Below are 15,225 nucleotides of genomic sequence, written 5' to 3'. Positions count from 1 at the left end.
ATGGCAACCACCCTCACTCCATCAACAGCAAGGTCTTTGTAAGAACTCCACCTGCTTTTTCATGGCCCCAAGATAGGGGCACCATCAATCCCATAGTGAAAAGCCTGGTGAAGATTGTGTATGCAATCAAGTACTGTCTGGGAAGTATAGCAGGCCTAGGTGCTGGATCTGATGGATTAACAGGCCCCCAAATAAAGCTTTTTCAGGGCCTTGTCCACCTTCTTGTCATGCGCCGCCGGTGGGGTCTATGGAGACTATGGCGACTCCGCTGAACGTTCCGCGACGCCTTCACTGTAGTTCGGTTTAGCGGTCTAGTTGATTTCCAAGATAGCCGTCACCACCTTTTACCAGCATCTGAAACGCTGCTCTGTGCGTTGCAATCCGTTTCATGTGGTTAGACGGTCAAAGTACATTTTTCTTGCTAGCCTTGGCCTCCGCGCTACTCTTCGTATCCTTTCCTCTTGGCATCCTGTCACTAGAGTGCCGCCGATCCTCCCTCTCTCCAATCCGCTCCGGCAGTGGGTTCTTCTTCCCTCTTTTGTGCCTTTATGCATGCGGTGTTCCTTCTCACCTCCGTTTCCAAACGCAGCATTCTCCGTCACTTCCCTGTTCTACAGGATACCAGTTTGAGCACTGGGTTCCCATTGCAGCTATTCTCTCTCATTCTTGGCATTCTCCCCCGCACTCACCTGATCCTCATGGGTGTCATTTCTGGGGACCGCTATGGGTTTTTCCCTCATTATCATTGGTCTGCTGAAACCTGACCTTTCACTGCACAGAGGATTCCATGGCACATCCAGAAGGGCTGTGCTTCTGCCACGAAACTGAAACCTTCAAGAACAGCTTCTTGCTCCTTCCACCCGGAACACACTGCTATCAAGATACTCAAAGCTCAATTTCGGTTTCCAGGTTTTTTAGCTTCAAGGCTTTTTCCCCGATTGGGGTCGGCTCCTCGGAGTCCCCACTGCCTGGATTGTTTCCACGCCCAGGGAAAGTGGCTTCCGGGGGAGCTCACCTTTATCTCTTTGACGTGAAAGAAAAGAAGGCTACGAAGACTTGAATCCAGAAGAAGAAAGAAGAGTGAGGTACCAGAGGATTCCTCCGAAGAACAAGGACAGGAGGGCGAAGGGGAAGGATCCTCAGATTCGGAGAGCTTGCAACGCCCCGAACATACCATGGCATCTCTAGGACAATACCAGGAGTTGGTGGCTGCCCTTCAAGGACTGACAGCAGAACTCCAGTCCCTACAAGCCGAGAAGATAACTCTGAGGCAGCCGATTGCTGTTCGAGACAACCAGAGAGGGGACCTCCCTCCTTTGACCTTCCCTTTCGGAAAGTATGATGGCAACCCCAGGCGTCCAAGAGAATTCCTCGATGCATGCATGGTGTACTTCACATTTCGTCCCAGAGCCTATGAAGCAGACAAGGCCAGAGTGGGTCTCATGGTCTCAAACCTTGTCGGAAACGCTTTGGCTACCCCCTTGATCACCTCGGCTGACCCATTAATAAACAACCACGCCATGTTCACCCAACACTTCAGAGCGCGATTTGATCATCCTGGAAGTCCAGTATTCCTCTTAAGAAGGCCTGCTAGACCCAAGACAGGGTACACAGGATGTACAGTCGTACGTGTCTGCCTTCCAGAATATAGCTACTGAGGCCGGTTGGCCGGATACCACTCAGCAGACCTTGTTTCGACGTGGACTCCTTAAGGACATCAAGAATTAACTGCCCCAGTGGCCAGACTGACCACATTCTAGGAGTTGGTAACATTATCCCTCCAGATCGAATTCCGGTTGGCGGAACGGAAACTCGAAAACTGAGAAACAGACCATACCAACCGATTCTACCCAACCCTTCTGTATCTACTGAGAGATCAACGGCGGAGGAACCTATGCAGATAGGTAATGCCAGAGGACCATTGAGTGCCACTGAACACAAGAGAAGGAAGGAAGAGGGACTTTGTATGTATTATGGGTCCTCTAAACACCTCCTGAGAAATTGTCCAGAAGTTCCCCCTCGACGTCAGGGAAATGAGGCACCCAGACCTTATCCAGGACTACGGTAGGGGTGAATACTCTAGTCCCTGTGACCTTACTCAAAAATTGGACGCCTCCTTGGACAACTGACTTATGGTCTTTAGCATACAGTTGCTCATACAAGGCCTTCCTCCCATAGAGATCCTGGCTATGTTGGACTGTGGGGCCGCAGGTAACTTTATGGACCCATGGGCCAAGGAGACCCATCCCGGTCGAAGGAGTAGACGGTCTCCCTTAACATCCGGACCCATCACGCAAGAGACTTGCCCAATTTCAGTCTCTCTGTTCCACCACAAGGAGTTCATCACCTTTGATTCGGGCAGCGGATTTCCCAGTCATACTGGGTATTTGTGGCTGCAAAGACATAACCCTAGTGTCAACTGGACTTCCAAGATAAATCAGTTTTGAGGCCATTTACTGTCATCATCATTGCCTGGGGCAGCAGTCCGATAAACCCCAGGTCGGAGTGAAGGTATCCTTATCTACCATGGTGCTACAATCCATACCTCATTACCAGGATTACCTTGACGTCTTTGAGAATGTTACCCCTTGAGAGCTACCTCCTCATCGGAAAGGAAGACTGTGCCATCGACCTGTGTCCGGATGCCACTCTGCCCTTTGGTAGGATGTTTCCTTTGACATTACCAGAAAATAAGGCCCTGAAGGAGTACTTACAGTGCAATCTCCACAACGGTCTGATAAGAGAGTCTAGGTCTTCGGCAGGCACATCTCTGTTCTTCATCCCAAAGAAAGTAACCCACGAACTGAGACCAAGCATCGACTATAGAGGACTCAACAGCCTCACCATCAGGGATAGATACTCCATGCCCCTCATTAAGGACATCCTTGAAGCTGTTCAGGGGGCCAGTTTCTTTACCAAGCTAGACCTCCGGGGAGTTTACCTTCTCCTGGGAATAAAGTCCATGGATGAATGGAAGACTGCCTTCACGACACCGTTGGGGCACTATGAGCACCAAGTAATGCGGTTTGGACTAGTGAATGCACCAGCGGTGTTCCATAGGTTCATGGATAGGGTATTTGCTGACCTCCTGTTCACATCAATGGTAGTATACTTTTATGATATTCTTGTGTATTCTTCCAACTTAACAGAACACCAGAGATGTCACTGAGGCATTACATTGTCTATGTCAAAACCATTTACTCGCCAAGCGTGCGAAATGTACTTTCGAGGTTCCCCCCGTCTCCTATCTAGGCTTTATCCTGTCCAAAGTCAGAGGTTTAGCGCTAACTTTTCTGGGATAGTGTTACCCATCACTGCTCTCCTTAAAAAAAATTTTTTACAAAATTAATTTAAAAAAGTGGTTTCAATGGGGTACTGATGCCAACACGGCACACCAGAGGTTAAAGAAGACCTTTGTTTCCGTGCCTGTTCTCATTCCGCCTGATCAAACACGTTCCTTAGCACTGGAATCCGACGCCTCAGGAGGCGCCTTGAGAGCAGTTCCACAAGGTGAGGATGGTAGGGAACATCCAGTAGCCTACTACTCTTGGACACTTACAGCTAATGAGAGGAATTATTCAGTCCTCAAAAAGGAGCTTCTATCTATTCGACAAGCCTGCGAGGAATGGTGCATCTTCTCCAAGGAGCAGCCTTCTCCCTTCCTTGGTACGGACAGACCACAGTACCCTCTGCGTCCTCCAACAGATGGAGTGCTGGAACTCCCGAAACATGCAATGGGCATATTTTTTTTCTCCCCAATATGGCTTTGACATCAATTACATCCCAGGTCGGGAGAATGTCCTGGCAGATGCCATGTCTCACAGTCTAGGAGATGATTCTGGACAGTACCATGATCACGAAAAGCTTCTGGCAGGAAAGAGATTTCTGGGAGAAGTCAACCTCTTTCTGCAAGGAGTTAAACAGGCATCTGTTGAATCCGCTGTAACCCCCCCCCAAAACCCACCCCCTCCCCCAAGACCTCTACTTCTGTAACGGAGCCTTGTTTTGCCCACAAAGGAGCTACAAACCCTAGCCATGTCATGGTGTCACGACTTGCGCTCCGCAGGACACAAGGTACAAATCGGCCACTCTGGAGTTGGTATTGCAGAGATTCTTGTGGCCTTCTAGTCGAAAGGATGTAAAGACCTATGTTGCCTCGTGCCCAGAATAAGTACACCTCCACTAGACCTATATGTCTCCTCCAAAAGGATACCAACCCATTTGGACCTTGGCAGCACCTGTGATTTTATTGTGGATCTACCCCTTTCACGGGTTAACACTGCCATCATGGTGACAATAGACACATTTACCAAACTAGCCCACGTCTCCTCCCTGAAGGGTCTTCCATCTGCACCAGAGACTGCTGCAGTTTTGTCTGCAGGACATGGTTAGATTACATGGACTCCCTCTCACAACGTGTCTGACAGTAGTACTCAATACACCTCCATCCTTTGGTTCACCCTTTGTTAACGATTGGGCATACATCGAGCACTATCTTTGGGATATCATCCCCAGAGTAATGGACAGAATGAAAGACTCAATGCCACCCTTGAGCAGTGTCTGCAACGTTTTTGTAACCAGGAGCCAGACAACTGGACAGCCCTTCTTCCCATGGCTGAGTTTGCCTATAATAACACTAGACATACTGCCATCAGTACGAGTCCTATCTTCTGTACATACAGTTACAATACCAAACACATTCCCGAGAGTGGACTTCCTCCTTCTAAAGTACCCTGTGTCAATCAGCTAATAGACACCCTAAAGAACACGCATAAGGAAGCTCTCTGAAACCTAGAGACTTGCAAGAAGATCTACAAGAAATGGGCGGATAGGAGCAAAAGACAAACCCCTCTCTGGGACATAGGAACAAAAGTCTGGTTATCTACGAAGTTTCTTCCCATCCCTAGATGGAGGTCATACTGGCAAGTTCTCTCACCGTTTTAATCGGGCCCTTGACGATCGAGGCCAAAGTCAATCCAGTGGCCTAACGGTTGAAACTACCTTATAGGTAAAGAAGAATACACCCGGTATTCCATACCTCCCTCCTCAGGATTTACTCAGTCGACCCATACTCAAGCAAGATAAGAGGACATGGGATTCCCAGAGACGGAACACCTGAGGAGTATGGAGTGTCGAGACTTGTTGATTCCCGTTACCGGAAGGGTACTTTGCAATACCTTGCACATTGGAAAGGGTATTCCATGGCAGAAAGAACTTGTGAACCCTTACGCAACATTCATGCTCACAGACTTATACGTCAGCTTCATAAACTGCACCCAGGTAAGCCTGGGGAACCCCCGATGAAGAGGGAACATACTGTCATGCGCAGCCAGTGGAGTCTATGGAGACTATGGCGGCTGCCTGACCGTTCTGCTGCGTCTTCGCCGCAGTTGGTACAGCGGTCCAGTTAATTTCCAAGATGACCGCCGCCACTATTTACCGGCATCTGAAACGATGCTCTGTGCGTTGCAACACGTTTCCTGTGGTTAGACGCTCAAAGCAAGTTTTTCTTGCTACCCGCGGCCTCCCGCTACTCTTTGTATCCTTTCCTCTTGGCGTCCTGTCACTACAGTGCCGCCGCTCCTCCCTCTCTCCAATCCGCTACAGCGGTGGGGTTTTCTTCCCTCATTTGTGCCTTTAAGCACGCCGTTTTCTTTCTCGCCTCTCTTTCCCCATGCAGCATTCTCGGTCACTTCCCTGTTATTAAGGATACCAGTTTGAGCATTGGGTTCTCACTGCAGCTATTTTCTCAATTCTCTCTCTTGGCATTCTCCCCTACACTCACCTGATCCTCGTGGGTGTCATTTCTGAGGACCACTAAGGGTTTTTCCCTCATTATCATGTCTGCTGAAAACTGACATTCCACTGAGGGGATTCCCCGGTACATCTAGAAGATGCTGTGCTGCTCCTGCCGCGAAACTGAAACCTTCAAGAACAGCTTCTTGCTCCTTCCACCTGGAACACACTGCTATCAAGATACTCACATCTCAATTCGGTTTTCAGGGTTTTTTGCCGCAAGGTTTTTTCCCTGTTTGGGATCGGCTCCTCAGAGTCCCCACTGCCTGGATTGTTTCCACACCCAGGCAAAGTGGCCTCCGGAGGAGCTTGCCCTTATCTCTTTGACAACAAAGAAAATAAGGCTAAGACGACTTAATCCGAGGATTCCTCCGAAGAACAAAGTGAGGAGGGCGAAGGGAAAGGATCCTCAGTTTCTGATACTTGTCTAACTGATCACGAATAGGCGACCTGCCTGCGATCGATGACGTCCCCATCTGACTCATCATTCTACACTTTGTGTGGCATGACTTCCTTTCTCCACAGGTTAAAGTTCTGTCGGGAAACAAGGCATGGCAAACTTTTCTAGCTCTTCTTATTAGCAGAGAATGTTCTTTTCAATGTCAGAGATCATAGCCCTCTTGTTGAGTGTTTAAATTAGTGTATATTATGATCCTTGTCTGGGTCTCTGGAATTAAAGGAAACCTATACCCTCTGCCAATCTTAATATTCAGCGACTGCATCTCTAAACCCATTTTCCTTTTAGATCACCATCTGTGGTAGACTCAGCCAAACTAGCATTAGAAGAGACTGAAGAAGCAGGGAGGAGGTTTTGGCATGGTTGGTCTTGTCCCAAGGTCAAATTAACAATATTTATTAACTTAAGCAGAAGAGAGATCCGATTGTTTGTGCTTTTTCTCCAAGGAGGGGAAGGGTTTTGACTCTGGGGAGACAGTCCTGTATGATAATGTTCTTCCTTTTAGAGGCCCCCCCATCTGACACCTATAACTACAGTGTCACCAAGTAATACCATTTACACACACACACACCCCCCCCCATGCCAGGCTGTCATCCAGCTCAGGCGCACTTCTACATAGCCCTGCCAATTCAGAGAATGGTCGCCTTTCTGGCAAGCCTGAGCTCTGCTCAGGAAGGGAACCCCGAACAGCGTTTCTCTCAAACCCTTAAATTAAGTAATTCAATTTAAAAATAAGGATTGTGGGATAGCAGAGGCATTCTATGCCTCCAAGAGGGAAGGAGGGCGAGGGCTAGGACAATTTCAAGCTGTAAAATTGTTATTGAGCAGCAAGGCGAGTATCACAAAAGTAATGCCCATTGGCTGCCGGTTCACATTCGTATTGTGTTTAAAATCCTATCACTAACACATAAATGTCTGTCTAATACTGCCCTCCTAGAACTATCAAACAAATTCATCAAATCACAATCCAACAGACCCACCCGGCTGCCCACTCACACCTCCTCTCCTTCCCCAGATTCAAGGAAAAAAAAGGCTGGCGGATGCAGCAAAACACTGGAACGCATTCCCGCTAGCACGAAGATCAGAGTCATCCTTCTGGGATTTCCGCAAAAGCCTAAAAACATGGTTAATTCACGCAGGATCCTTAAACCCATGCGATGCCACCATGCTGCACTATGTACACTTTTCTTCATCTATGTAACTTATAGTACCATAGGTCTCGGCGCGATTTCCTGTAACCAGCAGCCAGACACATGTGGAAATAACCTGGCCTTCTGCTGTCAGATCAGGCCTTTAATATAACCAGCGCATGGAAGCCCCCGGGTCTGGCACACTCTACAAATGCCAAACAAATAAACTACTTGGACGAGGAAGAGTGACGTGGAGGTTTTAATACAAGGGAATGGTAAACTCCCTTTAACTCTCAGAAGAATGCTTTTTAAAAAACACTGGCAGGCACTTTTGAATGCAAAGTTTGATGGTAAGGCTTGATTACAGCGGGCTGAAGAAGTTCCCATGAGAAGGTGTTTTGGGTAGAGAGGAGCTGGTTGGTAATGGTCATAGGGATTAGCATGGCCATGGGCAGTCAATGGGTGGGTAAATAGCCAAACAACACCTTCAATGATGTGTCCCCCTCCTCATATGCCATATCTCGCTATCTGTACTCTAATGCAATAGTTTCGTCTCTGCCACCTAACAACCCAAACTAAAAATGTACTCTCCACTTTGGTGGTGCAGGCTTCAATACAAGTGCAGAAAGTGATACTAAAAAGGGTACTCTCACATCAGCCAGCCAGGGCAGAAAGTAAAGAGTGGTTGCCACTCCTCAGCCAGTGCAGATTAACCCAAGAGAAGAAAAAAAAAAGAGAATGACAGCAACAAGATCACTTTCATGAGACAGGGCCAAAACCACCACCAGTTAAGGTAGTAAAGAGCAAGTGACACAACGTGTATTGCACAACGATTTCACTCACCTGAGCTGTTTGGCCCCGAAGATTCTTCCTCCGCTGTGTTCCCCATTTTCTTACCTCCTCCCGAGGACCCCCTCAGGCCTCGCTTAGTTCTATTCTGGCTCGCAGTGTTGGGTTTAGTCATTGGGACCTAGCTCTCCTGCAACTGTGTGATCTGCACCTCCTATTGTGCTGCTCCTCCTTTGTGGGCCTCACCCTTTGGATTATCCTTTTACAAGGAGCTTTTTTTATTATTCCAACTTGCTATAGGCTTTATCACTCATCTGTTGCTGTGAGTCCACGGCACTGTTGTGTTCTGCTTGCTATTGGCACACGTTCTCGTTTATTCCTCTTGCAGACGGGCTTCCTCGCATTCCTCTTATGTTGTACTTGCTGTAAGCACAAACTTGCTGCTTGCCCCCTCCTCTTGTGCTATTCCTGTCAAGGGCCCTTGCCGTGCTCTTCTGGGGTTCTCTCCCGTTTTGATGGGCCCCGAGTCCTCTTGTATATGCCCGCCTCTTTTTCGGTTGCTCTTACTCTCTGCTGCATCTGGGGGCGGGCTAATGCCCTAGACCCACCCTCCAGGGTGCACAGATCGCGTGCACAGTGCTATAGCTGTGCACACCTTAGGGAGTTTGAAAGAAATAACCGCGAGTCATTCCTTGGGTTCGTCTTCTCTGCTTAGTCCCCTGTTTTTCAAGCAGTAGACCCGCCCCCCACACTTTGCGTTGTGCACCGTCCACAGTACCTGTACACATAAAGCAACGTTGGATTGCTGCAGTTGAAATCCCTCCTCCCGTCCCACTAACCCGGAAGCAAAAACGGACGAGCAGCAAAAACACAGAGAGAAAACGAAACCTAAACCGGAAGTGAAAGTGACGGTAGTGTGGGCAAAGGACTGGATGTGAGGTGTTTTAGAACTCCCTTATTTCCGTCAACTGACGGTAGCTACGTTTTCTTTCTCGAGACAGCCCGACTGGTCTGGCGTTTGGTGAATTCCTGTTTCGAGTTCAGGCAACAACCAGCAAGTCTGTGAAAATTACGAAGGGGATGCCGGCAGAAACATTCATATTCTTCAAAAAGTAGTGTCTTCGTTTTTGACAGTTGATTAAGACCAGGCCGTTTCGTACAGGCAACCTATCTAAATCGTGGAAAGCGAGTTGGGGTTAGGTTGTCTGAAACTCTATACAAAATATTGTCTTGGGACGAATACACTGACATTCTGGTGTTTCTCCTGCTACAACCGGGCCTTTCGTTTATCAAGCAGTGACATAAATGCTCCCTACTCATAATGGAACGTGTGCTGATGTGCGCCTCTAATGCCGGTACACTGAATTCTAGGTGCTACGTTATAGTTGCAGACACGTACCTGCATTACCAAATCATAAAGAATGCAAGCGATGGCTTGTCTGGTGGCAACGCGAACTGGAGGAAGTCGTGCTCTTCCTAGTTATATATTAACACTTGAGTTGCACAGGTTGCTGAAGTGATCTTCAAGAGTTATTCTTCCATTCGGCAGTGATAGTGTGGCAACGACAATGCCGCCAGAAACCAGAGGTAGGTGTATTTACCTTTAGCTTCAGTGATGGACTCTTCACCCTACCGGATCACCCTATCGTCCCTCGGGGAATCCTGCCACCTTCCATTCCATACCTCTTTCAAGTAGGGAAGCATTCTACAACACGCAGAGAGAAAGCTGCAGAAGGAGAAGAACAGGATGAAGGGAAAAGAGAGCACAAAGACCACAGATGCTACACACCTTTCCCCTAAAGTGCAGAGAGAGGAAGGAAGGTTGGGGGTTATTCGTTTATTACATGTCATAATCTAAAAACTTAATAGGGATCTCCCTGACTTGCCTGGGCCAGGGGAACCCATCATTTTCTGCAGGAGCCGAGTTAACAAACATTTGATCCGTGCTGTTAGTCGGCGTCTCCCTAATTGCTTAGAGTGCCACTGGGCTCTTCGCAACTCTCACTTGGGCTAGTCACAACTCTGTGCCAGGAGGGGGGAAATGGTGATTCACCAGAATCTATCGTCCTAGATCTTCCACTGTCCCAGCTCTTTTGTTGATCTTGCACCTTTACCCTATCCTGGTTCCACATGGACCCTTCCAAACTCGTCTCATTTGGCAAGTCTCTGATCACCTTCCAGGGGTTTGAGAACTTTGACTCACCCTTACCTGTGGTGTGTCCCTTCCTTACTTTCGCCTAGACCAGATGTGCCAATCCAGTTTAAGAGTCAACACCCCCTTGTCGTGTTATTGCCTGTTTTTTTTTTCTTCTGTTGAGATTGCTTCCCTGCATCAGGCAGAATGCAGAATTACCCGTGGACCTTTTGGGTGCCAACCACACACTCCCGATTAGGTTCCTGAGGGCTATCTTGACTTCTAGGTTGTTCCTCATCACTTGCTCTACTGCCCCTACGATGACCATATAACAACTTTTGACAAACCAGTTGGATTCAAGATGACTATTTGAAGTACAGTTCCATTTTATCCCTTTCCTTTTGCCACCAGCATTGCTACTTCTGAATCTCTAAATTAAGGGGGCTATTGACAGTCACAATTTTAACGGCATATCCTTCTTTTCTGAAGATTTTTCTAAGAGAACTATATATCATTACCAGTGGGCTAGTTAACCAGTTTTATTTTGGGCCATTTGGAGAAGAAATTCACCATCACAATTATAAATTGGGTTGCCTGACCTAGTGTGTGCTAAGGCCCCGGGATGTCTATCCCTAACCGCTTCCATGCACCTACGGGGGAAGGCACAATTCCTGCTCTTACAACTTAATGCTTTTGTCTAAATTGAGACCGGGCTAACATTCTCTTACCATGCATCATTAAAATGAGATATCAACCCGCCGTGAAACCAATATCTCTCATGCACTTAACTTTTTGGGCCTGTTAAACCAGTATGTCCCTCATGGGCCATGTTGATGTCAGAATTCCTCTTCACAGATTTGACCCCGTAGTGTAGAAGAAGAATTCCTCCCACCAATGTATCCCTCTGAATGTACAAATACACATACAGAGGAATCAATTAATTGAAAGACTGGATTCCCCATGAGACCACAGTGGCTGGAAAAAGAAATAAGTACAATTGGTACCTTCTTAACAATTTACAAACTCCAGGAAAACCTAAGGCAATATTCCCTCACTGATCTGAAATAGTTAGAAGTCAGGCTCAGATAAGAAACCAGATCATGGACTATGCACAGTAGACTTTCTGTAATATAAATGATCACCATACATCTTTAAGGCGGAAGGATACAATGAAACAACTTGAAATTGAAAAGAGAAACGAAGAATGAAGTCTTACCAGGGGTATTCCTGTCACTTGGGTGTAGTTATGTGAATACAGTTAGTTCAAGAGAGTTTCTGCTCCGTGTTTGGAGCAGTAGTTAAAGAAAAATTACAAGAATGTACTCAAAACAAAGGTAAGGCTCCCACGTTGCAGCAAAGTCTGATAACAATCCCACTTTTCACTGCTGCTGAAAACAATCCCACTTTGCAGCTGAGGCTGATTGTAATCCCACGTTGCAGCGGAGGCTGAGTGATCTCACGTTGCAGCAGAGCCTGGGGGTAATCCCACGTTGCAGCAGAGGCTGGGTGAAATCCCACGTTGCAGCGGAGGCTGAGAGGAAAGTGAAAAAAGTCACTAAACAAAATCCGTTACCGCAAAATGGTAAACTAGATCAAAAACGTACCAAGGCGGGCAAACTGAGACGAAGGCGAGCTCTAGCCATAAACTCTCCAGGCCGTAAGTAAACGTAGAGTTCCACAATAGTCAAATTGCAAAACCGAATACAAGTCCAAAAGCAGTCCAGGTCTATTTCACAGGCGGACAAAAACAAAACCAAGGGAGAAAGCAAGGCAGTCTGGGGACGATTAGCAAAAGGTCCTTAACACGAAGACGATCAAACTTAACCTAAACAGACGAGGATAATCCAGAGGCAGGTCAATAACAAAGAGGTATTTGAATACGTAGTTCCAAGGAAAACATAGAGCCAAAGCTTAATCAGAAGCACAGAGGAATTGTCGAGGCGGGTCTCAGTAGAGGAAGTCACATGACTAGCGTCTGGATTCCGGGCGCGCGTTGCTTCCCCTTAGTAACAGTTGCCACAGCTTCCATGGCAACCTCCAGCCAGCACAGAAAGTAGTGTGCCTAACTCCTGTGCGCCGATGCCCAATTCTCCTTGCAAGAATGGCCCTGATCGGGGTTTTGGTGGCTTGTGGCTTATGGGAGCTGCGCCCCGAATGCCTATGCATGACAATACCCTCCCCTAAAGATAGACCCCCTCTCCGCGAAGCCCAGAACTCGGCAACCAACCGAGGGGCATGTATATGACTGACAGGCTCCCACGTATGATCTTCCAGACCATAGCCTTTCCAGTCCACATAATACATCCTGATATCCCTGGAGACCTTGGTATACAAAATTCTACTGATCTCATACTCCTCTTCCCATGCACAGGAAAAGGAGGAGGACGGGAAGGAAGAGCGGTACCTGGGATGAAAGGCTTAAGAAGAGATGCATGGAAGACCGGGTGCACCCTCCACTTGGAAGGAAGATGCAAACGTACCAACCACCGGGTTAATCAATGCCATGATCACATAAGGACCAACAAATTGCGGGAGAAGTGCCCTTCTCCTGGGGATGCGCAGATTTCTAGTGGACAACCAAACTTTCCCACCCACTACATAACCTGGGGCAGGAGAACAGTGAACGCCAGCAAAACGTTTAGCACTAACCTGAGCCGCCATTAGATGTTGTTTTACCTGCTTTTGTACAGTAACCAGATGATGAACACAAGAAGATGCCGCCGGATTTTTAGCCGGCAAAGCAGGAGAAACCGGCAAGGACCTAGGATGGCGACCATACATGGCAAAGAACGGGGAAGACTGAGTGGAGGAATGGAGAGAGTTATTGTAAGCGAATTCTGCCAAAGTGAGAACGGAAAGCCAAGAGTCCTGATACTGATGGATCAAACACCTAAGATATTGTTTCATGGTTGAATTGAGATGTTCAGTCTGACCGTCTGTTTGTGGATAATACGAGCTGGAATATCTATCATCAATCCCAAACGAGGCAGTAAGCGATCTCCAAAAATGCGACGTGAACTGTGAACCCCTATCAGTGATGATAATGGTGGGGAGACCAAAAAAACGGAACACATTCTTCAAGAATAAATCAGCCAACACAGGGGCAGAAGGCAGACCTTGACAAGGTACAAAAGAAGCCAACTTGGTCAAATAGTCAATGATGACCCAAATAGTGTCAAAACCTGAGACTGAAGGTAGTTCGACTACAAAATCCATAGATATCATATACCAAGGCTGATCAGGAATTGGCATGGACTGCAGCAGACCAACAGGCTTGGCATTAGTGCTTTTACATTGGGCGCATACATAAAAACAAGCAATGTAGTCCGAGACATCCTTAGTCATGGATGGCCACCAACACCAACTCTGCAGAAGAGCTACAGTTTTCTTACTGCCAGGATGTGCCGCCAACATAGAATCATGGCACCATTGCATAGCTTTCCTCCGAGCATTGTCATCCGGCAGGTATAACAGACCTTTAACATGAGGTAAATCCTGTATAACCTCAATGTTGAGTTTAGCAATCTCAACCGGATTCTCTTTCACCCAATCCTGTAAGACTATACAAAGGGTGGGTAGAAGTGTGCACGCGCACACTACCTGATGCGGCAGAAGGAGGGCCCCATCCGATCGTGGAGCAGAGGAAACTCCTTGCATACTTGACAAAGCATCGGCTTTAGTATGAAGTGAACCTGGTCTGTATGTGATATTGAAATTAAACATAGAAAATAATACATGCCACCTGGCATGTCGAGCTGTGGAACACTTCACCGACTGCAATGCCACCAGGTTCTTATGGTCAGTGAATACTTGGACAGGAAGGGCTGTGCCCAATAAATGTTGTGGCCAAGTCATGAAAGCGTCCCGTACCGCTAAAAATTCCCTCTATGTAATCGTATAATTTCTTTCATAACAGGTCAATTTCCATGAATGAAATGCCACGGGATGTAAACTGTTAGATTCCGTACATTCTTGAGACAAAATGGCACCAATAGCAACGTCTGATGCATCCGCTTCTACCACAAAAGGAAGAGCAGGATTCGGGTGTTGGAGAACAGGAGCGCTAGTAAAGGCGGTTTTGAGGTTAACAAAGGCTTGAGTATAGTCCTTTTCCCAGAGAAAAGGTCTTTTACTACTTGTAAGAGCGGTCAATGGAGCAACCACAGAAGAGAAATCTTTAACAAACCTCATGTAAAAGTTTGCAAAGCCCAAAAATGACTGAAGGGCTTTCAAAGATATAGGTATAGGCCAATCCAGTACCGCCTTGATCTTAGACTGACTCATTTGGATTCACTTACATGTTATCTCATAACCAAGGAATTGTACTTCCGTGGCGTGGAAAATGCACTTTTCCAATTTAGCGTACAGATTGTTTTCACAAAGCCTTTGTAGAACCCGGGTGACATGTAACACATGTGACTCATAGGATTCAGAGTACACCAAGATGTCACCCAAGTAAACTACCAAAAATTGGTCCATCATGTCATGGAAGACATCATTAATAAAATACTGAAATGTAGCGGGGGCATTACAGAGCCCAAAAGGCATGACCATATATTCAAATAAACCGTACTTTGTCTTAAAAGCGGTTTTCCACTCATCCCCATTACGGATTCTGACCAAATTATAAGCACCTCTCAGATCTAATTTGGTAAAGATGACGGAAGAACCCATTTGGTCCAATAGGACTGAAATAAGAGGTATGGGGTATTGATTTCCAATAGTGATTGAATTGAGGGCCCTGTAATCAATACACGGACGAAGATCCCCCTCCTTCTCGGGAACAAAAAATAAGGGGGAAGCAGCAGGAGAACGAGAAGGACGTATAAAACCTGACTTGAGAGCCCGATCAATATACTCCTTGTGGGTTAAAGAGTAAATCCTCCCAGAAGGAATTTTGGCTCCAGGGACCAGATCGA

General features: G+C 47.0%; 1 protein-coding gene across 7 annotated transcripts in view; it reads right to left on the bottom strand.

Moving 5' to 3' along the window:
- The window catches only part of TASOR2 (transcription activation suppressor family member 2), a 1,665,218-nt gene extending 1,656,220 nt beyond the window's left edge, over positions 1–8,998 (bottom strand). For all 7 annotated transcript variants that reach the window (XM_069629643.1, XM_069629647.1, XM_069629648.1 and 4 more), the window contains exon 1: positions 8,227–8,998. In XM_069629643.1, coding sequence (XP_069485744.1) covers positions 8,227–8,347 — 121 coding nt within the window. In that variant the 5' untranslated portion in view covers positions 8,348–8,998. The remainder of the gene's footprint in view (positions 1–8,226) is intronic.
- Between the last annotated feature and the right edge of the window lie 6,227 nt (positions 8,999–15,225).

This window comes from Ambystoma mexicanum, chromosome 12 (genome assembly GCF_040938575.1).
Source record: "Ambystoma mexicanum isolate Mex_15411 chromosome 12, UKY_AmexF1_1, whole genome shotgun sequence".
Lineage (NCBI taxonomy): Eukaryota > Metazoa > Chordata > Amphibia > Caudata > Ambystomatidae > Ambystoma > Ambystoma mexicanum.
Note: the sequence above shows the minus strand (reverse complement) of the source record. Positions and strands in the feature narration are given on the sequence as shown.